This window comes from Geospiza fortis, unplaced genomic scaffold (genome assembly GCF_000277835.1).
Source record: "Geospiza fortis unplaced genomic scaffold, GeoFor_1.0 scaffold23, whole genome shotgun sequence".
Taxonomy (NCBI): domain Eukaryota; kingdom Metazoa; phylum Chordata; class Aves; order Passeriformes; family Thraupidae; genus Geospiza; species Geospiza fortis.
Window position 1 is genome coordinate 717,817 of NW_005054303.1, and position 24,545 is coordinate 742,361.

Genomic DNA, 24,545 nt, shown 5'->3' on the forward strand with positions numbered 1-24,545 from the left:
CTGGGTCCCTGCTCGGGCAGGCCCTGGCTCTGAGGGCTCGGGGCCATGGATGTGCCATCTCTGGGTGCCCCCATCCAGCTCCGTGGAGCTGCTGTTAACTGCGCTGCTCCTAGGGAGCCTTTTAAAAATTATTCTTAATGTATATTGTAGAAAATTAATCCCACCTCTTTCTAATAAGACCTGCAAGAGTAGAATGTTACTATCTGAGACGTAATTGGTATCGAGCAGCTGTATTGAACAGTGTTAACACCGTTAGCCTGCATATTATCAGGAATATGTAAAACTAGATCTAAGTAAATGGAATTTTTCTTTGTGTCAGTCAACGAAACGTTTTGTCCCCCATTCAGATTAGTTCTTTTGGAGATTAAACACTTGGAGAGGAAAATGACATCGATTATCAAGTTGACTACGCTCTCGGGGGTGCAGGAGGAATCTGCCCTCTGCTATCTTTTGCAAGTAGATGAGTTTCGTTTTCTTTTGGACTGTGGCTGGGATGAAAACTTTTCTATGGATATTATTGATTCTCTGAGGAAGTAAGTAGTTCAGTTCATACACCTATTTCTAAAATAGGGCTTGGTCTGTCTTGGAAGTTTTCAAAATTCCATGCAGTGGTATAATGTATGGTGTTGCTAAATGAAAAATTGTTCTTTTTTGTTTTGTTTTGTTTCGTGTATATTTTACATGAAGGGAATCACGCTGCTGAAACATTTCCCACAAAAACTTGGATTTTTTTCTTGTCAGCCCAGTGAGTTGTGTCCCTTAACTGTAATTCTCAAACTGTTCAGTTTTTGTTTTGGCTTGGATGATTTGTGTGGTTTTTATTGTCATTAATGTGACATAGTTGAGGGGAGACTTACCTTGACTCTCAGTTAATTTAGAGTAGTTAACTAAGTTTTAAATAGGAGAGGAAGCCTTCCTGCATGTAGGCTGAATACAAAGCAGTTCAACTCTTGGCTCTTGTTTCAAGTTGAATAGACTGTCAGGAAAACACCTTCTGTCAGGACACCAGCCCTGCAAAGGGAAAAAGCCCCTCCAAACCAAAATCTGTCTAGACTTCAATATTGAACTTCTTCAGGTGTGCAGCAAGGAACTGTGCTGATTGCCAAGTCAGGACTGAAACATGGAAATTTGGGAAAGAAATGGAGCTTTTTGATACTAGTTTTGTAGCATTGACACACTTGCAGTGTTTGAAATCTTTAAGTGAGGATTGTTAGGTACTGAGGATCATTTATAAATTTTTTCAAATGTCTTATCTAAGAAGCAATTAGATAAAATTCCCTTTTTCATAACAGCCATCAAGAAGAATGTGTGTGCTCCACTTACTATGCAAGGGAACAGAAGACTGTCAGTCCTGCTTGTATTTTCATTTGTTACATGTGTTTTATGCTCTCAAGTTTTTCAGTTATGATATGTAGAAAGGTTTTAGTCTGAGTTCTAATTTTATGCAACACTTTGCGAGGAAAAACAAATGTTTTTAAGAGTAATAAAATCCCCCAAACTGATGAGCTACTTTTCTTAAATGATATGTTTGATCTTATCTACATTTAAAGAAATATATTTTGATTTGATCAAAAAATATTGAAATATGTTTTGATTTATCTTTATCAGTTTAAGGATTGTTGTGTCTTTGGTCCTGTTACTTGGTCACTCTCATCAGAAGAAAAGTTGTAGTCTGTTTTGGGGTGTATCAGTAATTTGTAGCACATCTGTACTGATAATATTCTTGGTCCCTCAGTTCATTTACTTGCTGGTGTCCACTTACATACTAAGGTCTTTCTCATCAGGAATTGGATGTGAAACTTACTTCTTCAAATCTTTAAGTTATGCTTTCTGAAATAATTTGTGTTTTTAAGTACTTGGCCATTAGGAAACAGCTGTAAGTTTTAATTATGATTTTCAAAACCGTCCCAATTCTTGAAGGGTTTAAGTTTCATTGTTTGGCATTCAGACTGTGTATGTATTCTCAAAACAGCCCTAGCAGGGGATACACAAAACCATACAGAACTCCTTTCAATGACTTTTGTTTGCCCTCTTTTTATAGGCATGTACACCAGGTTGATGCTGTTCTTCTTTCCCACCCTGACCCTCTACACCTTGGTGCACTTCCATATGCAGTTGGAAAAATGGGATTGAATTGTGCCATTTATGCAACTATTCCTGTATATAAAATGGGACAGATGTTTATGTATGATCTCTACCAGGTATGTTTAAGTTGATGCTTTCATACACAACATCTTTGATGGCGCAGTGTTTGAATTCTCTGTACTTCTTTGTTTTAGTCCCGCCATAATACTGAAGATTTCACACTCTTTACATTGGACGATGTAGATGCAGCCTTTGATAAGATACAACAGCTGAAGTTTTCTCAGATTGTGAACTTAAAAGGTAAAGTTGTCACCAAAACTTCAAGAAATTACTATTAGTGAAAGGCAACAGAGCAGTTAAAAGTTAAAGTAACTTTTTTAAAGGGACTGACTTCTGAAATGCAGTGTGTTTTGCAGTGCTGAATTCATAAGCTTCATGTCAGTCTGTATCAATTGCAATTGTATCTAGAAATGGATAGAACTTTCACTTAATGAGGAGGAGGTCATGCCAAACAGTGTTTAGATATTTGTTTCTCTTTTGTGTTTTTGTAACTTCTCTTGGAATTTACTGATGTCTATTAAAAGTATTTACTTACCTCTAACAGCAGATACTCAGAACTCTCCATAGGCAGTAGCAAAGGGAAAGCTTTGTAGAGCAGAGATGAAGTTACAGCATGCGTATGATTTAATGAGGAGATCTTCAGTGACTGAGATCACACTCAGTGTAGTGTATTGCTGGGACCTGTGGCAATCAACAGCTTTCCACTGTTGAATGTAAAGATCAGAATAAAATAAAAACTCTTCTTGAACAGAGACACGTACAGGCTGACCACCAGCAGTTTGTCTCTGAAGTGCAGTATTTTACAGGTTCATGAATCGAGCTGCCAAAAGATTTCTTATTTGGAAAGCAGAAAGAGGATGTTGCCCTTGAAAGACTGTTGGTCCCTTTTCCAGATAGCTGTAGCAAGGCTATGTCTGCCCTGGCAATTTTTACATCTAAAGAGCAATTTTATCATACAACTTTTTTAAAACAACCAACTTCTTTTATATTTAATGGAGATGATTTGAAAAGGCTCGATGGAGACTTTTAAGAAGATAATATATGTTTAGTTATTAATTATTACTGTGCATTTAATGCAGCAGAGTCAGTGAGTAATGGTTGTGGGTAGTCTCATTTTAATCTGATGTACGTACAGGCTGGTATCAATGACAGGGAGCAACAGTGCATTTGAAAAATGCATCAGGTGCTGAAAAGTTCTGTCATCCCTGACTGCAGCACATTAACACCTTTTCTGCTGTGGTTTAACTTGTGTGTTTGTCATTCTGGAAAGCTTTCAGATTGTGTAATTTATTTAAGTTTTCCTAAGTACCTCAAAATTGAATGCTATAGTAAACATTTAGTGTTGCCCCAGAGAGGATCCTGGCTTTCATCATTGTGATATAATTTTTATATCATTTACTTTCATCATTGTGATATGTTTTTTATATAATTTACTGTTGTTTATGACCATAGTTACAGCAGCTCTGAGTGTCAGTGGGGGGTGGAGGGAAGAAGTGATCTTTGCTTTAGTTTCTTTATTCTGGAGGAAATATAAAAGTGAATTGCAAAATATTTTGACATTACTGCTTAGACGGGAAGGTATTACTGCTTTTTCATACTTCATTTGACTTTTTTTTCCTCAGTAGTAATTTGAGTATTCAGTTGTTTAAAGTTACTATGTCTTGTTCAGAGTAATGGATTTTACTACGTGCAATCTACCTAAAATACTGAAAACCTTTGTAGGCAAAGGACATGGTTTGTCAATCACACCATTGCCAGCTGGTCACATGATAGGAGGCACAATTTGGAAGATTGTCAAGGATGGGGAGGAAGAAATTGTTTATGCCGTTGATTTCAACCACAAGAGGGAGATGTAAGTTCAACATAGTAATGTATAGTTCTTAGCTGTGTATCATTTAGTGGGTGATAAAGAGGTGTGGAAGCAGAAGTGCATTTCCAGTTCTAATAAGATCACTAATTTCATTTGCATCCAGATTAATCAGTTTGAAGCAAGCATTAGCTCTGGGTTTCTTTATTCCATTTGTTTTTATTTATTTGTAAATTTGAAGCAGGAAGCATTCAGCAGCTAAGTAGTTTTGTTTCTGTACATGCAAATATCTAGATATCTAGAATCTAGCTGCGTTTTTTTCCCTCGTAAAATAGAAATGCAAAAAAGTGAGATTTTTCCTTTTTTCCACAGCCATCTGAATGGATGTTCCTTGGAAATGTTGAGCAGGCCTTCATTGCTTATTACAGATTCATTTAATGCTACTTATGTACAACCCAGGAGGAAGCAAAGAGATGAACAGCTGCTGAGTATGTATTGTTTGGGCTTCAAAAATATCAGTAATGTGATTTATTAGCCACTATAAATTATTTTTCTGTGAGAAATTCATTAGCATTTAAACTTAAGAATCCTTATTAAAATGTAACATGTTTTGAATTACTCTTTTCTGATGATACTGATCCTGTGAGTTAAATGTTTTCCTAACAACAATGAACTGTATTTGAAAAGTGTCTTTTACCCAGTATCCTTCAATCTCTTCAGGCATTTTTAAATTACCTTCCTTAGCACTTTCCTTTTTTAAACTCCATTTTCTGTTGGTTTTTAATTAAAAAAAAACCAAAAATAAACAAACAACCAAGGCAGAGAGATCTTCAGAGGTACTGAGAAAACTCCAGCTCCCTTCAGTTTTGGTGGTAGTGTGGATTTGGATCTCTTTTGAAGTTTCATTTGTTTCTGTGTTCAGTATACTTTTGAATATGATTGCTAGTGTGACATAACAAAAACAAAAATTGCAGCAACACCGCAAACCTTCTAACTTTGATTCAAAGTATAAGTAGGTTTTTGTTTTATTTTTAATTCTTCCTAGCTAATGTTTTGGAGACATTACGAGGTGATGGAAATGTATTAATAGCTGTGGATACAGCAGGCAGAGTTCTGGAACTTGCTCAGCTTCTTGATCAGATCTGGAGAACAAAAGATGCAGGATTGGGAGTCTACTCTCTTGCACTTTTGAATAATGTCAGCTACAATGTAGTGGAGTTCTCTAAGTCACAGGTTTGTTTTGATTTTAAAATCCAATTATGAAGGGTAAAGGAACATTTATGCAAAAGCTTTTCTTTTTAATGGTAAAAAATGGCAAAATACTGGGTGAATATCCTTATTCTGTAGTGCATATTTATGTCTCAGCTCTTTTGATCAAGTAACAGAGTGTCCAGTTGTGACAGTGGGCATGTTTCTTGATACTGATTTCTGTCTTTATGATAAGACTTGTTAGCATAGTTTATAGTTGTTAAAAAAGAGAACTTAAAGTACTTGTTTCAGTGTTGGTTATGCTCAACATTATTTCTACACCTGCTGAGAAATACTGAAGTAATCATGGGCATATTGCATCCTGTACTTCATATGAAGTTTGTACTGTTGAACAACTTGTATTTGTGTAGATAAGTTTCTTTAATATGTATTTTAGGTGGAATGGATGAGTGATAAGTTGATGAGGTGCTTTGAAGACAAGAGAAACAACCCTTTTCAGTTCCGCCATCTCTCCTTATGTCACAGTCTATCTGATCTGGCTCGAGTGCCTAGTCCTAAAGTTGTTCTTGCCAGTCAGCCTGACTTGGAGTGTGGGTTTTCTAGAGATCTTTTCATTCAGTGGTGCCAGGATTCCAAAAACTCCATAATTTTAACTTACCGCACTACACCTGGAACATTAGCACGATTCCTGATTGATAATCCTTCTGAAAAAGTTATAGATATTGAGGTAAGAGTCATCTCTGTAGCTCCAGGTTCTTATTGTGGGCCATCTGGGGTCGTGTGGGCAAAACTTAACCTGGTTTCCCTTTTGATGTTCTGGAAATGCTTCTAGTGGTGGAGAGAAACCTGAAATCAATATGTTGCATATTTATCAGATTGTGGGTGAATTTACATAAATATAGGTCTCCTACTGAGAACTGCAAAATGCTTTTTCACGGCATGGCGAAATTAATAGAGCTGAGCATGAAGTTCCTTTTAAATATTTATTCTTAGACAACTTGTTCCTTTGTGTTTCTATTATAATAGAAAAAAGTCTGCTTGCAGCTGACATACAGATCACTACATATGATGGGTTAGTCTTGCTGGAAAATTCTCCTGGTTTGGATGAGAGGAGAATCAAGTCAAATTAGTATAATATATCCCAACAGGATTAGAAGGATAAGCAAATGCTGGAAATTAGGAGATAATTAATTGCTATTCATGCTTTCAAATTGTTTTCAATAATCTGTACACCTGTGTCTACTTCTTTCTGGTGCAAATTGTTAATTTATGGAAGTCCCCTGTGATTGCAGTGATAATTTCAGCACTGATGATGCAGCTTTATTTTGGTTTTAGATTGGATTGAAATAATTGAATTATAGTGTTAGATTATTACTTGAATTCAGTTTATTCAAAGTGAACTGTACTCAGAAAACAAGAAACAAAATCTACCATTGTTTTGCCAGCTAGTGTGACTTTGCTAGCTTCTTCTGGTTTGATGTTAATGATAGAAAAACTAAAATACCACTGCTCATCTAAGAGCATTTGCCTTCACTTATTTTCGGAAAGCTTAATTGATTTTAATATTTTTAGGAATGCTTTCATTTAAAGTCGACTGTACAAATTAACACTGTCATGATGTCAAGGTACCACATTTTTGCCATAGTCTTGTCTTGTATGTGACATACAATTTATACTTGCCCTTGTTGCCCAAGGACAAATATTCTTGTCAGCAGCATGTAGGAAAAGTATTGAAGTTGTGTCAACTACTCACAATAACATTAATTTTAATTCCCTCTGCAGTTGAGAAAACGTGTCAAGTTGGAAGGAAAAGAACTTGAGGAATACCTAGAAAAGGAAAAACTAAAGAAAGAGGCAGCTAAGAAGTTAGAGCAGTCTAAAGAGTAAGTATGTTGCTCATTCTGCTGTTATGATGAGAGTTGAGATTTCTGTGTGATTATTCTGCTCCTTCAACTCTTTTCAGGCCTAAATGAGAATTAGAGTTTCAGTAGCCTTGTCTGAGGGCCCTGAGCAATCAGGAGAGGTTGTCTTTAATCTGTTGCCCCAGTAGACCCAGTTTCATCTGCCATTTAACTGTGAGCTCCTTCTCAGATACATAAACTGCCCTTGTCAACTGTTATTTTCTAGTCGGTGTGTTTATGTAATATGAAACCTGAAGGAAAAAAAAGAAGTGCTAGGTGTTTTTGGAATGTCATTTCAGGGCAGATATTGATTCCAGTGATGAGAGTGATGCTGAAGAGGATATCGACCAGCCAACTTTACATAAGACCAAACATGATTTGATGATGAAGGGTGAAGGTAGCCGGAAAGGAAGCTTCTTCAAACAGGCAAAAAAATCTTATCCAATGTTTCCAGCTCCTGAAGAAAGAATTAAATGGGATGAATATGGTGAAATTATCAAGTATGTGGTGGTAATGTATACTCACATAGTAGCTATGAAATAATCAAAAACGAGAAGGAATTAAATTCACCATTCTGTCTCTTTTGCAGCATTGCTATATGCTCTTCAAACTGCTAAGTCTTAGAGAAAGCTTATGATAAGAATTGAAGCTGCAGAGTGCTGATCCTTGACCTGTGTTCACACCTCTTAGGATGTATTTTCACTCCAGGCTTTTTAAAAAAATCTTTTGAGAGAGAAGATTTTAAATTATTTTAACCTGACTTTTTTCTGCTTTAAATTTCACTTAATGTTAAATTTGTGAGGTGAGAAAACACTATTCATCCTAACAAAATTCAGTTATATTTGTCAGCTTTGCATAAGGAATACTTGCTAGAAATCCCCAATTTGCTAGTATTTCCTAAGTTATTCAAGTTCTTTTTTAAGATAGGCAGGTCATATTTTCCAAATCAGCTCTGTTCAAGTACAGAAATATTTGGCAGGTATGGTTGTTGCTGGCAATAGCAGTTACAAAAAAATCTTAGTAGTAATAATCAGCACTGTTTTTATATTAGATAGTGCTTTGGTTTTACTCTAAAAAGCAAAATACCTTTCATTCTTTAGACCTGAGGATTTTCTAGTTCCAGAGCTTCAAGCAACAGAAGAAGAAAAAAGCAAATTAGAGTCTGGCTTGACAAATGGAGAGGAGCCTATGGACCAGGATTTATCAGATGTTCCTACCAAATGTATTTCTGCAACAGAATCCATGGAAATTAAGTGAGTGACTTTGTTCTTCTCAATTCTACTAGAACATGGGTACAGTGCAAATTGGGTAAAAGGCTAGCTTGGATTTAAGAAAATGGGAAAGGACTTGATTTTTGTTTATTTTTTTCCCCAGGCTAAGTTGTATTTTACAAGTCTTTCTGAGAGTGCAGAACAGTCTTATAGTTCCCCACTCTTAAAAAAATTTGGTTTGTTTCCTGTCTTATGGAGACAGCTGGAAGAGATAGAAGAAATGACACAATAGTATGTTACCATGGATACTCAAGTATGTTTTGTTGAAAGGATAACTTATTCAAATATGCTTATTTCATGGATAACTTACTTTTTTGATAACTATGTAAGTGAATTTTGTGAATGTATAGTGTTAAATACACACATGCTAATCCATATGATCCATAATATACCTTGTGCTGACAGCTTTTGTTGATGTACAATAATTAAAAAATATCTTAATGAAGTATTTTGGAGCACTCAAAGATTTAATCTTTTAAACTAAAACATATTATTCTCGGATTTTTAATTCAAACTAGAGCCAGAGTTACATACATTGACTATGAAGGACGTTCAGATGGGGACTCAATTAAAAAAATTATTAACCAAATGAAACCAAGACAACTGGTCATTGTCCATGGACCGCCTGAGGCCAGTCAGGACCTTGCAGAATGTTGCAGAGCTTTTGGTGGAAAAGATATTAAAGTTTACATGCCCAAACTTCATGAAACTGTAGATGCTACGAGTGAAACTCACATTTACCAGGTAAGGTACTGGAATTTTTCAGTTGTGTAACTACTGTGGACTGTACTAGAGCTGTATGAGCAGAATGTAATTTGCCCTCTGTTCTTTGGGAGAGAAGAGGTGATACCACCTGTGAGTTCAATTAGTTTTGTGTGATCAAGGCTTTAGTTGTGTTTTCCTGTGTTTAGATAAGCATTCTCCTGAGGCTTATTATTCATAAGCATTTGAAAGCTTGAATGTGATATCAGTGGGTTTTTTACCTGAAGTGCAAAAGGCAATTTTGCACATTTGTGTCCATGGGGACATCAGTTTGCTTTATTGAAGTATTTACAAATTCATAATGCTTATATTTAGAATACATTTGTATACTAACTGCAATTCAGGATTCTCTTTGGAATCTTAAATGGAGCCTTAAAGAGCTAGAATAAGAAAATGCTTCATACTTAAATAGTACCTAAGAGTGAACATGTAAAATTAGGAGCAAGTTAATGATAAAAACAAATTAGATACCCATAGCCCCAAAAACTTTGTGATGATTCTTGGAAAGTAAGTTTATGATCATGTATTGCTGTGTGTTAGCCATGAAAATTAAATGCAATATATTAAGTTCTAAATAAGAAAGCTAGAATAGCTTGTGTGAATTATGTGAAAATTGTGTATGCTCCCAATTTAATTTTTGAAGTTGTTTAGAGGGAATTGTCTCGCAAACACTTTTTGCAGTAGTCTTTTATTCCTTTGTTCTTTTAAAGTTAATAGAAAAACATTGGTAGAATTGTTGAAAGAGGTACTTCTGTTTGTTTCCAGAGAAAAATCTGTTATCCTCTAGAAAGTAGAAAATTCCAGTTATTAAAAATCATCTAGTTATGGCAGCCTTAAAACAGCGTGTTTTCTGCATGTGGTTTGTTGGTTGTCAGGATGTTTTTGCTATGAGAGTTGCTAGTGTGTAAGAACTGACCCAGGAGAAGTGCAGTGGTGATGTTGAATTTGAAAATAATAGGTGTGAGTGAAGTGTCAGTGTCACGGTGTCATTTGAGTGGGCTGTGCTGCACAGGGGTGGGTAGCTGGTGGTTCTTTCACATGGTTGCAGTCTTGATTGCACTGTGGGATTCATGGACCTTCTAATGTGGATAACAATCTCTGAGAGTAGAGCTTTATTTAAAGGATTAAGGTCCCAGAGTCCAACAGAGGAATCAAGGTAAGGGCACTTAAAATTCTCATATTTACAACATTTTTTCTTTCAATAAAATAGTAATTATAATTTTGGAGGATTGAAATTGTGAACTATTCGTCAGTAACCTAAATGTATCTATAGAAACTTCCTCTGAATTTGCTAAGACCAACTGAGGAACAACTTGGCTGCAAAAAAGGTTTCTGGTTTTTAAAAGGAAATTATTGCTTTTGCTGTAAATTTAAGTGAAGTTTGCAGTTCAATAGGTTCTTTTTTAATTTGAGCCAAGATGAGAAAGGTGTTGATCTCTGCTGCTTTTTAAGTTGTGATATGAATGTTACATATATTAAATTTTAAAGTATCTTGCCTTAGTGATACCAGTTCCATCCTTTCTCTCCATAAGAGTGCATGAATCAAACCAACTGGAAAGATGGTGAAGAGAAACTTGCTGATCTTTAAAGCTTGAAGTAAGACCTCTGTATTTTCCATGAAACTAACAGTACTTTTATTTTTGTGCAACCCAGGTCAGGTTGAAAGATTCTCTTGTCAGCTCTCTTCAGTTCTGTAAAGCCAAGGATGCCGAGCTGGCTTGGATAGATGGTGTTCTGGACATGAGGGTTTCAAAGGTGGATACTGGAGTTATTTTGGAAGAGGGAGAGTTGAGGGAAGATGAAGACTTAGAGATGCAAGTGGATGTGCCTTCTTCAGACTCGAGTGTGATTGCACAACAGAAGGCCATGAAAAGCCTCTTTGGTGACGATGACAAGGAGATGTGTGAGGAGAGTGAGATCATTCCTACTTTGGAACCTCTGCCACCTCCTGAGGTACAGAAATGATGCTGCTCTGGATTTCTTTTATGAAGACCTCTGTATTAATTTGTCTTTTTCTAGTGCTTAGAGATTGATACTGTGATCTTACTCAAAAGAAAGCCTAACTGAAACTGGATTTTCATGTTTATGTTTCTCTTTGTTAAACCTGGTGCTATTCTTTGTTCAGCTTTTATGCTTTTCAGTGAGGATGATCTTTTGCATCCATTAACAGTGCCATATATTTATGAAATAAGATTTTAATTAGTGTGTGTCATATCTATAATTAGTACATGCAGATAGAGAAATCAGTTGGTGTTAGTCACGTCAGGATTTTATTACGTTTTATTGATGCCATGGAAGATACTTCATATACTTGAGATACAGATCTTTGACGTACATGCATCTGCTTCTATAGTAGTGATTTGAGAATTTATTAAATTTATCTTTTCTATAAATTTACCATAGCTCTTAAAATACTTTGCATTTTAGGAGATAACTATTTTATCTTTCTGTTGAATTACTCCAGTACCTTTTAATCCTAGAGATGCTTTTCAAGATTATCTGTTTCACAGTCCTAAATGTAGTCTGTTCTGGGAGCTAGAGAATTGTGGAGACAACTCCCTGATCTGTTCGGATTCATGACAACCATCACAGCACCCTGTACTGATCAGCAGTACAGCTCACTGCAGCTTGGTCCCTGGCATACTATGGCTTGGAAGAGGGATCTTCATTGTAGCTTTGTATTTGTCTTCAATATGGGAGCAAAGAAAAGCCTTTTGCTTTTTGTGATGGGCAACTTTTAAGGCTTTTCTGTCCTGAAGAGGTATTGCTGCAGGTGGACAGAAATAGAACCAATTTAGAGTCCTGTAGTCTTGGCCTCACTGCTGCCAACGCAGTAATGAGATCTTTGGAAAAAATGGAAGGTGTTAAATAGAAGCAGTAAAATTATGTGTGTTGTTTTAAAGGTTCTTGGGCATCAGTCTGTGTTTATGAATGAGCCAAGACTGTCTGACTTCAAGCAGGTTCTCTTGCGGGAAGGTATACAAGCTGAATTTGTTGGAGGAGTGCTTGTGTGCAACAACCTGGTGGCTGTCCGCAGGGTAGGTGTTCAGTGTTTTAATCTCTTTGGAAAATAATATTATGAAATAATATGTATTATTTTAGTAATAAATAAAACATTATTTTAGTAATAAAAGAAGTTTCTAATTAATGTAAAGATAATAAATTGAAACATGTCTTTTGTTTCAGACTGAAACAGGGCGTATTGGATTGGAAGGCTGCCTCTGCCAGGACTTCTATAGGATAAGAGACCTTTTATATGAGCAATATGCTATTGTCTAAGAAAAGTGCTACAAAGGTGTTTTCACTTGAACTTCTACAGACAAAGGAGGTTGCTCCCAGTTCTTTTTGTAGTTTTCTAATTTATACAGGGAAACCTAATTCATAAAGAACAGTTAGCTGCCATGAACATGTGAGTAACTGCTACTGTTGTTCATAAATCTGTTGGTACATTCCATGTAGTTGACTCTTAAACTGTTACAACTTGGCATCTCCCACATAACACATTATAAATGAGTTTATGACTATGAATGCTTCTCAGGAGAGGTTCAATTTGTCAGGGCATGTTTTGGTTTCACAGATTTCCTATCAAAGAGTACAAAACATGTAAAAGTCATTCTTTTGTTCTAAAATAAGATTGGATAAAGAGCTTTGGTTTCTTTGGTTTTGTTCGGTTTCTGTGTGGTTGTTTTTGGTTTTGGCTGCTTGGGTTTTTTTACTAAGTTTGATTTGGGGAACAGTCTCAAGTATCTCCCTCTTTTGTTTTTAAATTGAGGTTAGTTGAAGTACATTATTAACAGCCCACTTAAAGCTAGACTGCTTAAAATTTCCTCAGTGTTAATCTGGCTGCATCTTAATGCTGTATCTCTTCCATCTTACTGATTTGTTCTGAAACAGCATTTCATATTGTAATCTGCAGGATAAAAAAATTACTTGGGCAATTACTCTAAGAAGATTGGATTATATTTTCAGGTACTTTAAAATGCAGTAATTATGCTTCAGAGTAACTTCTCTGCAAAATTACAGAATTTATAACTCCTAGCTCTTGCAAAATTATGCCAATTATAACACCTTTTCCTAAGTTCTGATTTTAATACTTTTCAAAGTCTAAAGCCTTTATCCATGCACTGCTGTTTGTTCAGAGTGCCATGAGCCAAGTTCAGGAAGATCTTTTCTCTTGAAATCTGTTCATGTAATGTATTTAATGATTTTGTACCATGTTCTGTTCTAGATGACAGTAAGACTTATTGTAGCTGCTGATGCTAGGGATTTCCCTTACCTTTTAGGTAAGGATAAACGCATCATTGAGTTCATTAATTTCTCAGAAATTAAGTTATGAAAACAAATGGCCTCTCAAGTTTATTTAATCCTTTTTTCCCCTATCCATGTGTGAAACACCAGCTTTGGCAGTGGAGGGTTGTTTGCTTTTTACATAAAACAATGTAATATATGCTCTTTGTGTGTGTGCTTAAATAAAACCTTTTGAAAAAGTGGCAAAAAATAGCCCTGTGGGCTATCAATGGAAAGATAATTTACTTGGCAACTCATTCTCAACAAAAAATTTCTGTCTGATCTACAGACTATTCTGTTTAAAATAGTAGATTAAAAGTGAAGTCTGTATTAAACATTTGATATAACTGTATACTAGAAATGTAAAAAACTTGAAAATACAATACTGAGCGAGAATGTATTTTCTTATACAAAATCTGGGGTTTTTTCTTAACAGTCTAGAAAAATGTGTATTTCCTTATATTGACATCCAGAACTTCTTAGAAATGCTCTGGTTTTGTAGCAATGCTATGTAAATCTTTATGATGCATACTTGTTGCTGAATACTATTGTATTACTACTATTGTTTATACTAGTGAACTTTTATAAAGTGAGTTACTTTGTACGTAATCATATTGGCTGTAGGACTTTAACCTTGAGGGCTTAGGATGGGAAGGAATCACATACACCTGCATGGAATATATTAGTAAAGAAAAAAACCCTTAGGAAGTCAAAATAGTGCTGTTTTTAAAAAAAGGATAAAGACAGCACAGTGTGATCATAAACCTTTCTATCAGTTTTGTTTGTTTTTCTGACCTACTGATACAAATTCAGCTAAGATCACAAAATTTTAGTGTTATCAGTCCATAAATTCTAGTGTGTGCTGACATCCCAAATTAGTGCTATCACTGAGGAAAAGGCTCAAGTATAAGCAAAACAGCTTCTTATTTACTCTATTCAGCATGAGTGTGGCTGAAATGTGAAATCAGACCTAGAAAGCTGACATGCAAGGTGCAAGTGGTCAGCTGAGAGCTGGGACTGGAGTTCTGGAGGTCTGTAGAGGAATGCATTGCAGGCTGCACTGGTGCTGTGCGGCAGGTGTGCTCCTCAGCTGGGCATTCAGGGCTTGTAAAGCAGCGTGCACCTGAAACCAGTGCTCATGCATTTTGCCTAATCTGCTGTCAGTTCCCTAAAATGTTCTTAACTATGATTTGCTTTAGACAGTAATTGAACTTCTGTGTGTGATTTTCAGAGTTACTAGTCTGGTTCTAGTTTTTATCTGAAGTAAAAGATTGATTTCCCCTTACCTTCACAAAATGTCAGTACTGCTGTGATCCGTAAGTTGTGTTTTCAGGCTTCTACATTTTTTTCATTAGCAGTAAAAATGTGACAAAAAGTACCATTTCTTATTCTGCCTTCTGTTGTTCCTGACGGTAAGAGCATTAACTTCAAACCTAGTTTTGGTGTTCACCAATTAAAAATATTTCCTTCCAGTGCTCCTGGATAGTTCAGATTCCTTGCTTAAGAAGAGCCAAGGTTATGTGGAGACAGAGGAAAGGTCTGTAATGATTAAAATATAATTCTAGTATTAGTTATTTTCCTGTTCCTATTACCAAAACCTAGCTTTACCCTGAGTTAAATAACATTGTTTGTGACAGTTTCATTTTTAATCAATTCACTTTGACAGTATGGGCTAGAGTTGAAGTGAAGGTGACAATCTTCTCAGTTCTTCAACAATATTTAGATGTAACCAGATCCACTTCTCAAAATATGCTGTTAATGGAAAGATAGGATGCCCAGCATTCTGTCAGAATAACAGTCTTGGGAGAACATTTGAGATCTACTTGCTGCTACAGCTTGCTTGGAAATGTAGGGATTTTCCCATATCTCTACTAGTTTTTAATTGGAGTCAAATGCTATTCATTAGGAATTAACAAACAGAGCTGTGCTTCCTCCCCACCCTCCAATCTAAATAATTATTAGAGATGATTGTACCCTAAAACACTTGCTTTGTGCAGAATCAAGATTTCTTTGATAAGGCATGAAATGTATTACTACTTCAGGTAGTAAAGGAGAATGTATTGCCTGGGGAAAACACTTAAACTTGGTTCTGGCCAGGACAGGGTTGATTTTTGCAGCAGCCAGAAGGGGCATGGGCAGTACCCAGAGGTTATTCCATGCCACCTCAGGTCATTTTCCAAGAATGGGTAAGGGGTCCCTTCCTGGCAGTGGTAAGGTATTGTTGGGTTCCCTTTGGAGTAGGGGTGAGCATTCACATGGGAATTGCTTACTTCCCTTGTACACTTCTGTTATTAATATTGCTGCTGTCACCGTTCATTTTCTTATTTCATTGCTGTTTCTGGTAAGGTGGTCTTATCTCAACCCACAATCTTCACTTTTTGTGACTCCAGTTCTTCTCTTCAGCCCCAAGAGGGGAGGGAGAGGGGAAGGGAGGAGTGAACAAGTGGCACATGGTTTAGAGTGTTTTGGAGGGAACACTGAATAGGAGAATACCATTCCTAAACCGTGAAAACTACTAAAATTTTTTGAGTCTTTGTCAAAAGTAGTCTTACTTTAAGGATCTGAATGTTGCATGATATTCTGTTTCATGGCTTTTAGAGATGTTTTCATAGTTTTGAAAAGGAAGTGCTGGGGAAGATGATCTCACAGTCAAATCTGATAAAGAACTGTATCTAGTAACCAGAATTGTAGTTCTTGGTCTGAAAACTGTGTAAGTCATCAATGGTAGTTCAAAATGGAAAGAAACTAGATGAAAAGAGTCTTTAAAATTGGCATTTATTTTTAAATTGGCATTTATTTTTAAAAATACTTGGAATAGTATTAGGTCTTACCTTCTTTTGACACTTGTTTTGATTGGGTAAGAGATATAATACAAAGATCAAAATCTCATAGAATCATAGAATGGTTTGATTTGGAAGGGGCCTTAAAGATCATCTGCTTTCAGCACTCTGCCATGGGCAGGGACACCTTTCACTAGACCAGGTTGCTCAAAGCCCAGTCCAACCTGGTCTTGAACACTTCCAGAGATGAGCCATCCACAGCTTCTCTGGGCAACTGGTGCCAGTAAGTATGTCACCCCCACTCATAGTGAAGAATTTCTTCCCAGTACCTAATCTAAACCTGCTCTTGTTCAGTTTAAAGCCATTTCCCCTTGTCCTATCACTACATGCCCTTATAAAAAGTCTCTCTCCAGCTGTCCTGTAGGACCCCTGTAAGTACTGGAAGGTGCTCTAAGGTTTTCCCAGGGCTTTCTCTTTTCCAGGCTAGACCACCCCAACTATCTCATCCTGCCTTCATGGGGGAGAGGTGCTCCAGCCCCCTGATCATCTTCGTGGCTGTCCTCTGCAGTTGCTCCAACAGGTCCAGGTCCTTCCTGTTCTGGGACCCCAGAGCTGGATGCAGCACTGCAGGTGGGATCTCACCAGTGTGGAGCTGAGGGTGGATCCCCTCCTTTACTCTGCTGCCCACACTGCTTTGATGCACTCCAGGATACAATTGGCTCTTCTGGGCTGCAAGAGCACATTGCCAGATCGTGTCCATCCTGCACCACCAGCATTTATTTTGGGAATCTTGTTGCATGGCTCGTTTCCTGCAATTCCAGAACAGTTGCAGTTCAGGGGTAAGTGAACAGATTCTTCCTTTCAGCTCTAACACTTCCTCATGGTGGTAGAAGAGGAATATACATATGAGTATTTGAGAGAACAAGATTGTTTCATACAGTGAACTTCAGGTTTTACTGTCTTTGATAGGTTATGTATTACCACTGTGATAAGGAGTGAAAAATCAAAAAAACGACCCCACTCCTGCATTATTTAGTAGAACTTCCAGTAAGCCCTGTAACTGTTTTCCTGGAAGAGGAGGATCCATACAAACTCTTAAGGTCAGAAGAAACAAGTTTGCTCTATGAGCTTTAAGCAGTAAAAACCTGCCTGTTGTTGTATAATCCTCTTAGGTGATGCAAGCTGGATCTGTGGTTCAACAGCTGAATGATAATGAGCTAAGCATCTGCCAAAAAGTGTAGTTTGTAACTGCAATCTGGCAGTCACTGATTTTGGTAATGAACAAATACATTACTTCAGTTCTGCAGGCTTTTCTTACATATTTTTAATTTTCAGTGCAGCTTTTTGGAAGTGATAAAAACTTCTCTAAAAACTACTTTTGAAAAGTGATTCTAAAGAAATTTGCAATGGTGATCATTTCAATTAAAAAATACTACAACCCAAACCACAGGCTTTCTGTTGAACTTGGCCCAAGGTTGATACCAGTTTTTGTAAAACTGACTCTGGTAAATTACATGGGAAGCCAGTGGAGAGTATTCATCATGTTGTGTAGTATTGGCTACCAGTGCCCTTACTGGTATTTGAGATGTAGAAAATAGAGCATAACATATAATGTCAATAACAATGTCAGAACTTTTGCAAGTAAATAAAAATTCCATCTTCAAAATGTCGAAGGTTTTTATTTTTACATGCAACCGAAATTTTTTCCTTTGTTTGGGGCTAATTAGTTTATGGGAATATATAGGTGTGAAGAATGCACTCTTAGCAACACAGTTGTTAAGCAACAGCTCTTGGAGTGATCAATTTCTTGAGTGGTGGTTTTACTGATACCTTCTTAAAGTTGTCACTTAATTCAGTTGCCTTGAAGTCTCATTTAGTTTTCTCACCAGTTCTGAACCATGTTGTGATACACAGCAGAGTAATTTACTCAAGTGCTTTACGGCTCTGTAAATAAGAACAAGAACTCTAATTTGGAGTGAGGCAGTTTAGATTGCTGAGTTCTAGCAAAGAAAGGAGATCATTAATAGCTTAGAGCTTTGAAGATTACCTTTTATTGCTGTTTAAGGTTATAGTTTTGTGTTAAAACCATTGCAGTTAATCTAATCCAGAGAACTGCTTCCTCTCCAGCTGTTTTATTTTTGTAGAAAGAGCAAAAATGTACCTGACAGATATTATACCATATTTTCCAGTATACTTTATTTTACAATATTTTTTCCATCGTAGTTGCTTCAAACTCTGGGGTTTTTAGTCTTTTAAGTCCATCTGTGTAAGTTTTATGGTGTGCTCATCTCAGCTGTTATTACCAAGGTTTCTTAGAAATAATCCTGAGGCAGGTAGGTAATGTCTTTATCAGCAGTAACACTCAAATTGTGTAGTAAGGTTGTACAAGAGATTTTGAAAGCTCCTTGAAAGGAAAAAATGGGATATAGTTAGAATTTAATCATCACTGAAACTTAGTAGGACTGTCAGCCATTTAATTTCTATATCTAGATAGGACACAACGAGGGGAATAGGCATCTCAGGAATGCTTTCTGATGCCACTGCAGTGAACTGTCAAATAAAAAAAAAGACCAACAACAACAAAAAAATGGTTACCCACATTTACCTAACTAACCTGTTGCATATGCTTCAGTATATGAACTTGAAAATGTTTTCATGGTGTGGATTACATACCAAAAATTGTGATATTGGATGTGATAACATTGCCACTCATTTTGTAATTTTACTACATATCTGGGGCAACAGGTATAGCATACCCAAGTAATTATTTCTGCTAGGGCAATACTGTATCTTCATTTGTTTTCAGAGAACTTGTTTAACTTTCATGGAGGAAAAAACCCGGAGCGTGATGTAATCAATACTTCCTAAATTATTGGCAGGTGCTCTGCAAGACATAGTAATGAACTTCTGTGGAAAATCATCAGGGAATTACTTTTTGTGCCGTGTTGCAGCTCCTGAAGGAGTTGCACAGCTGGTGGAGCATATTGCCCGTTCCCGTGCCAGCCTTGGCATTTGAAAGGCTGCCAGATTGTTCTGTGCTTTGTGCGAGTCATGGATCAGCACTTTGCAGCACTATAAGGAGAGTAAGCGTTTTATTCTTTGCCCTCTGGAGGATCACACAAGTTAATACTGCATTTATAAAGAGTCCAACCTATTTTCTGAACCTACTAGGTGCTTGGGTTGCATTACCTGATTAGATTGACCTCCATGCTGCAGGAATCTATAGAGAAGTTATGGTTTTGACATACTCTAGTAAAATATCTCTTAATATCAGTGTTTGGAGTCACTCTGCATAGCCTGCTTTTCATGTTTTATGTAATTTTATTATGCTTTAGTATTTCTTTCATAATCTCCCTGATTTCACTAATGCACAATATTGCAAAAGCAGTATAAAACTAGTCAACAGACTTTAAATCATTCGTGTATCTTTAAACCTCTTATGCTGATTAAAAGTGTTAAGGCTATTAGTATTTTTTATGTAACTGGGTCTAAATTTAGTTTCTGTTGCAGTCAAAAAACACTCTGATATTGCAAACCATGATCCTAATCTGCTTCCTTTTGGAGTCGATGGTAACAGTTTTTCAGCACAGCTTTTGTGTTTCTGTGCACTAATGACTAAAATAGAACTAACACTGTGTTTATTGTAGAAATTCAGTGTGACTTTTAATTTTCTGATTTCTTTTCCAGGAGTGTCAAAATACTACTTTTGTTGTGTGGGATATGATTCTATTTACTTCTGGGCATTGGTTTTGTTTTGGTTTTTTTTTAATTCTTGAATTTTTAAAAAGTGATTTGAGTAGCCCATAGGTTACTACTCCATTGGTTGGAAGGACAGAACTTAATTAAGAAGTTAATATTTTTCCTTATGTAAAATTCTTGTGGTTCTGGTATGGAGAGGCAAAAAGAGAAATAAATGTTGAACTGGAAGAAGTTGGATAGCATGTATATAGTTCATACCTTCCAAGCTGAACAGCTGTAAAATGCCTGCATGACAGTCTCATCCTATAAAACTGCACCTAATGTCCATTCTGTGTAGTCTGGTCTAACTGTTTGATATAACTTAATTATTATGAAAAAATAATGAAGTTGTTCACTGATTTTATTTCCTGCAATACTGTGCACTGTCTTTGGTCATGTGTGGTCTTGATTTCACATGTACACGACTTTTATGTCAAAGCTGACAACTTGATGCAAAAAGCCATCTTAAAAAAAAAAAGACTACTGGTGTGGAGGTATTAGAATATCCAGTGAAGGATATCATAGCTCTGTGTTCAAGGAGCCCCTTGGAAAGACTGAACATTTTGAACATCTGAATAGTAGCCTTGCTGCTATTGACATATAGAAATAAGTGCCTTTAAACTCGTGTATGGAAATGGGTAATTTACATTATTTAAACACGAAATTGAAGATTGTATTTCTGATGCATGTGTACATGATCTCAAAATCAGCTAGAGACTGCATTGTGTGAGCTGTACATACAAGTCAGTTGTTACATACCTGAGTACAGCATTTGACAACATACAGTTTTACTCCTACATTGGCAAGACTGTTCCGCTGATTGTTTTCCAAGAAACAAATAGCTTCCAAATTATACAGTTATTTTTTGGTCTGTGAATGGAATTTTCCTTTGCTTGTCAGAACATAGGCTCTGACAGTGCTGAAGTGCTTTTAAAATAATTCATCTAGTCAGGGGGCAATATGTTTTCTGCAAAGTTGAGGACTTTGAGACTGGGAAACGACATATATGCCTTGGTATTCTTGGTTTGGAAATACAGTATGAATGGAGTGAAGAAAGAGCTTTAGGCAATGTGGAAGGAAGGAGAAATTACCAAACTGTGATGACTTTTCTAGGGAGATGATGTTCTGCTTTGCTTCAGAGAGCTACGGACGTCTTGTCAATTATTCCCCATAGAATTAAGCATGAGTTTAAGCTTTGGAAAGTTTTAGTGGCTAATTTTTCAGCTTCTGCAAGCCTGTCATGTCAGAAAAAGATAATGGTATGTGGTTTTTTCCAGGATGAGTTTACGTTAGGATTATGAACAGCATCATGAAGAATTAAATTCATTGATCACACAGCAGAGTCTGCAGGTCTAGGTTTGATGGCTGCAAGTTGCTTATGAAGCAACTTGAAGATCTATGCTGGGTGATTTATTTGATTCAGGTTGTGGCTAAGGGCAGGGTTAGGGGCACCAGGTTATAAATGGAATTTTTGTTCAGTCTCATGGGGAGAAAAGCAGAAATGAGGCTTAGTTTAGATGCATAAGAGCACTAAAGGCAAATCATGGGTATTCTTGGAAACTTCCACCTTATCAACTGATACTGGGTTGACACCAACAACAAGAAGTTACAAGACTCTTTATTTCTTGTCTATTCATAAAGTTTTAATAAATTCAGTGCTCCACTGTCACTGGTCAAAGTGTTGGTCTGTGTGGTTTTGAGTACACAGCTTTGTGTAACTTGTTGGATTAACTGATATTTACTTCTGCTTTTTATTTCATTATATTGATTATACCATTCTGCCGCTTAATTATTCATTAGATAGTTCAATCATATGCAATGTAATTGTATGAAATCAGACCTAGAGGGATTTTTTATTGGGCCAGTCAATACTGAAAAATCTTCCTTGTGTTAAAGGACTTTTCATTATGATGTTGCCCTTGTTTTAATTCCATGAGCTTTCTGAAATAGTGTTTAAAACAGTGCTAATTTCCTAAGCATATACTTCTGTAAGCCTTGATTTCTGATTGCAAGTGCTCTGCCGCATCTTCTGTGTATTGTGGCTCTGGATGCAGGGAAATCTTTGAATAGGGTATTACACTTTGAAAGTCTGCTGCCTACTGATCTACAAGTGTAAAATCTCTTCTAGCAGTGCCCCACACTGCTTACTGTACAGAACCTTGGCTTCTTTTGTGTGATTGATGAAAACTGCTGAAATATAGCATTATTTACAGTATTTTGAAAATTGTCAAGTCAGCTGCTTTGTTTTGACTCTCAAGGTTTATTCTTTTTGATTGTCCAGCAAATTTGTAGCCCTGGACTTGGTAAGTAGCTTGTGTCACTGTGCAAGCAGCTGAAATTTAGTAGCAAGGCACCTTTAATATCTAGTCTGATTGGGCATCTATCTATGCTAAAAAAATGGTATGCTTTAGGGAAGACACGGGGGAAAGCTGGAAGTGGGGAAGACAGGCAGATTCCTACTTGGCTGTCTAATTATATTCCCATGGCAAATACTTAAGAATTACTTTCTGGATCGTCAGCTTCAGCCTATTTGTGATGTATGTTTTTAATACTCTGCTTTAGCATAACTACCTCCTCTGGGCTTTTTTCTCTTAGATGGATGGGTAGGAATGTTCTACTCCATGATCTGCTGTGGTGTGTGGATAGAAGAGCACTTGCTCTTATACTAACACCAGGTATATCATGTAGGTGAATAGAAGCCGGAAGCTCCCTTGCTGCTTATGGAGAGTGGAGGATGTGATCCAGAACATGAGAAGCTGAGACCTTGCCTTGGTATCATCTGGGTTTCTGCACCACAGCTCCAGAGGTCTCTGTGCATTTCTTCCCCTTAGGAGTCTCTGCTTATCCATGGATGCAGTGGATGGATGGTTGTTTGAAATGCCCTTTGTTTGTTGTTTTATTTTTTAATTAGGGAGACTAAGCTCAAGAGAAGAGTACATTAAAACAGCATCCTTGAATTTCTTACTCTAGTTTACAGTTTCATACATTCTGGCTCTTTCAGACACCTCGTTGGTTCACTTGGGACACTCAGCAGCTCTGCTTTTTTGGTTTTTTTCTGTGAACTCTTTTAAGAAACAAACTCAATGCTGTGTTGTTTCTGCTTTTCCAGTCTTTTCAGCTTGTGCCAGCGGCAGTCCTGAAATTGAGCCAAAATGAGTATGTAGAGTCTCGGTAGCTCAGAAAGCTTGGAGGTTATCTTGTAACACTTGTGGAGTATTGACTGTTCATTGAGAGAGGAGTTGCTGTTCTTTGGGGATGCATGGATGCCTGCATGAGGCAAGTCTGTCCTTGGTTTGAATGCTTCAGTCCATAAATGGGATATTAGATAGAATAAAAATTGTCTGCCCCTGCATTGCTGCTTGTTCTTTACTGTCTAATTAAACTAATGCAATTCATGGAATAACCATCTCAATAATACAGTCACAAAATGTGTAGAAGTTACAAAGACTGTCAGGCACTGTTTGAAGCATGAAATTTTTTCCTTGCTTCTATTCTTCTGGGAATAAAAAACATGTCTAATTTTCCATGACTTTTAGTGACATTTGATGGGCAGAACTGTCTTTTCAGAATATTGTATTCCTGAAGATAATAATGCTGTCTTGAATGGTAAAATATGAAGGAGGTTCTAGATATTTTTGAGTGCTTTTCATCATATCCAGAAGCTGTAGAAATAACTAATTTTAGAGTCCTCTTGACTGTTACTACTAGCGACATCATTAAAAGAACATAGTAGAACACATTGCAGTTCAGAGATGAAAAGTACATTCTCCTGCAATGGTCAGATGAAAGTAAGCAAAGAATTTCTGTTCAAACGCTTTCTCTATGCCAATATAAATGCAACTGCAAGTCATGTTGATGGTTGAAAAACCACACCAAAAAAGAAGAAAAGACAGTTTGTGATACAAGCTGGCCAGAAATCAAAACTGGTATGGCTGATGTTAGTGAAGACCAATCCTTTGTGTAGAAACCCAGCTCAGGTATGGAGGCCCTGTGTTTGTGTGAGGTCTTGCTGCCACGTTAACCTGCCTAGTTCCAGGTTCTGTGCTCTAGAACATGCAGCACCATCACAACCCAAAGTCTGCATTTGTGCCTGCAGGGCACATCTTGTTCTCAGGGTAGTCTGAGGCTGGAGCTTTGAAGGCCAAAAGACATTGATGATGCAATGACCACTTCCTGTGGTCATTAAGGAAGCTTTGGAGAAGCAGGATGTTTGTGTGTCTCTGGTCCAAATGAAGTCCCTTTTCAGGAAAGTACATTATTGGAAACAAGGAAACTTCCTTCTGATATGGCATGGTGTTTGAAGTTACATTCTGTGCCTGAACAAACTCATCCATATAACTTTCAAGTAATTTAAAAAGTCTCATTTCTTATATCCCACTTAAAAGGATAATTGATTTTTTTTTCCTTTTTAGCTCCCCTTTGTAAAGTTATTTGAAACCTCCTGCAGCAAATGTTAATTTGTTTTCAGTATGTATATTTTTAAAACGCAAGTTCCTTAGCAAGTTATGCAAGCCTTTGAAACAAAAGCTACTATGAAAAGAAATCTGAATAAAAGAATTTGCATAGCAATAGTTGGTATATATGCTGAAACAAATGGAAATCTGCAGAGGGAAAAATACCCTAAACCTAGAACAGATAAACAAAT

The 24,545-nt window shown here is 36.8% G+C and overlaps 1 protein-coding gene across 1 annotated transcript; it reads left to right on the forward strand.

Annotated features, from left to right (window-relative positions):
* Positions 1–320: 320 nt before the first annotated feature.
* On the forward strand, positions 321–14,760 carry CPSF2 (cleavage and polyadenylation specific factor 2). Its single transcript, XM_005417847.3, has 14 exons — positions 321–533; positions 2,042–2,201; positions 2,280–2,385; positions 3,868–3,997; positions 4,325–4,440; positions 4,998–5,185; positions 5,598–5,888; positions 6,944–7,044; positions 7,362–7,562; positions 8,163–8,315; positions 8,852–9,077; positions 10,749–11,048; positions 11,999–12,133; positions 12,282–14,760. The coding sequence occupies exons 1-14, from the start codon at positions 385–387 to the stop codon at positions 12,372–12,374; spliced, it is 2,349 nt and encodes a 782-aa protein (XP_005417904.1). The 5' UTR covers positions 321–384; the 3' UTR covers positions 12,375–14,760.
* Positions 14,761–24,545: the final 9,785 nt, after the last annotated feature.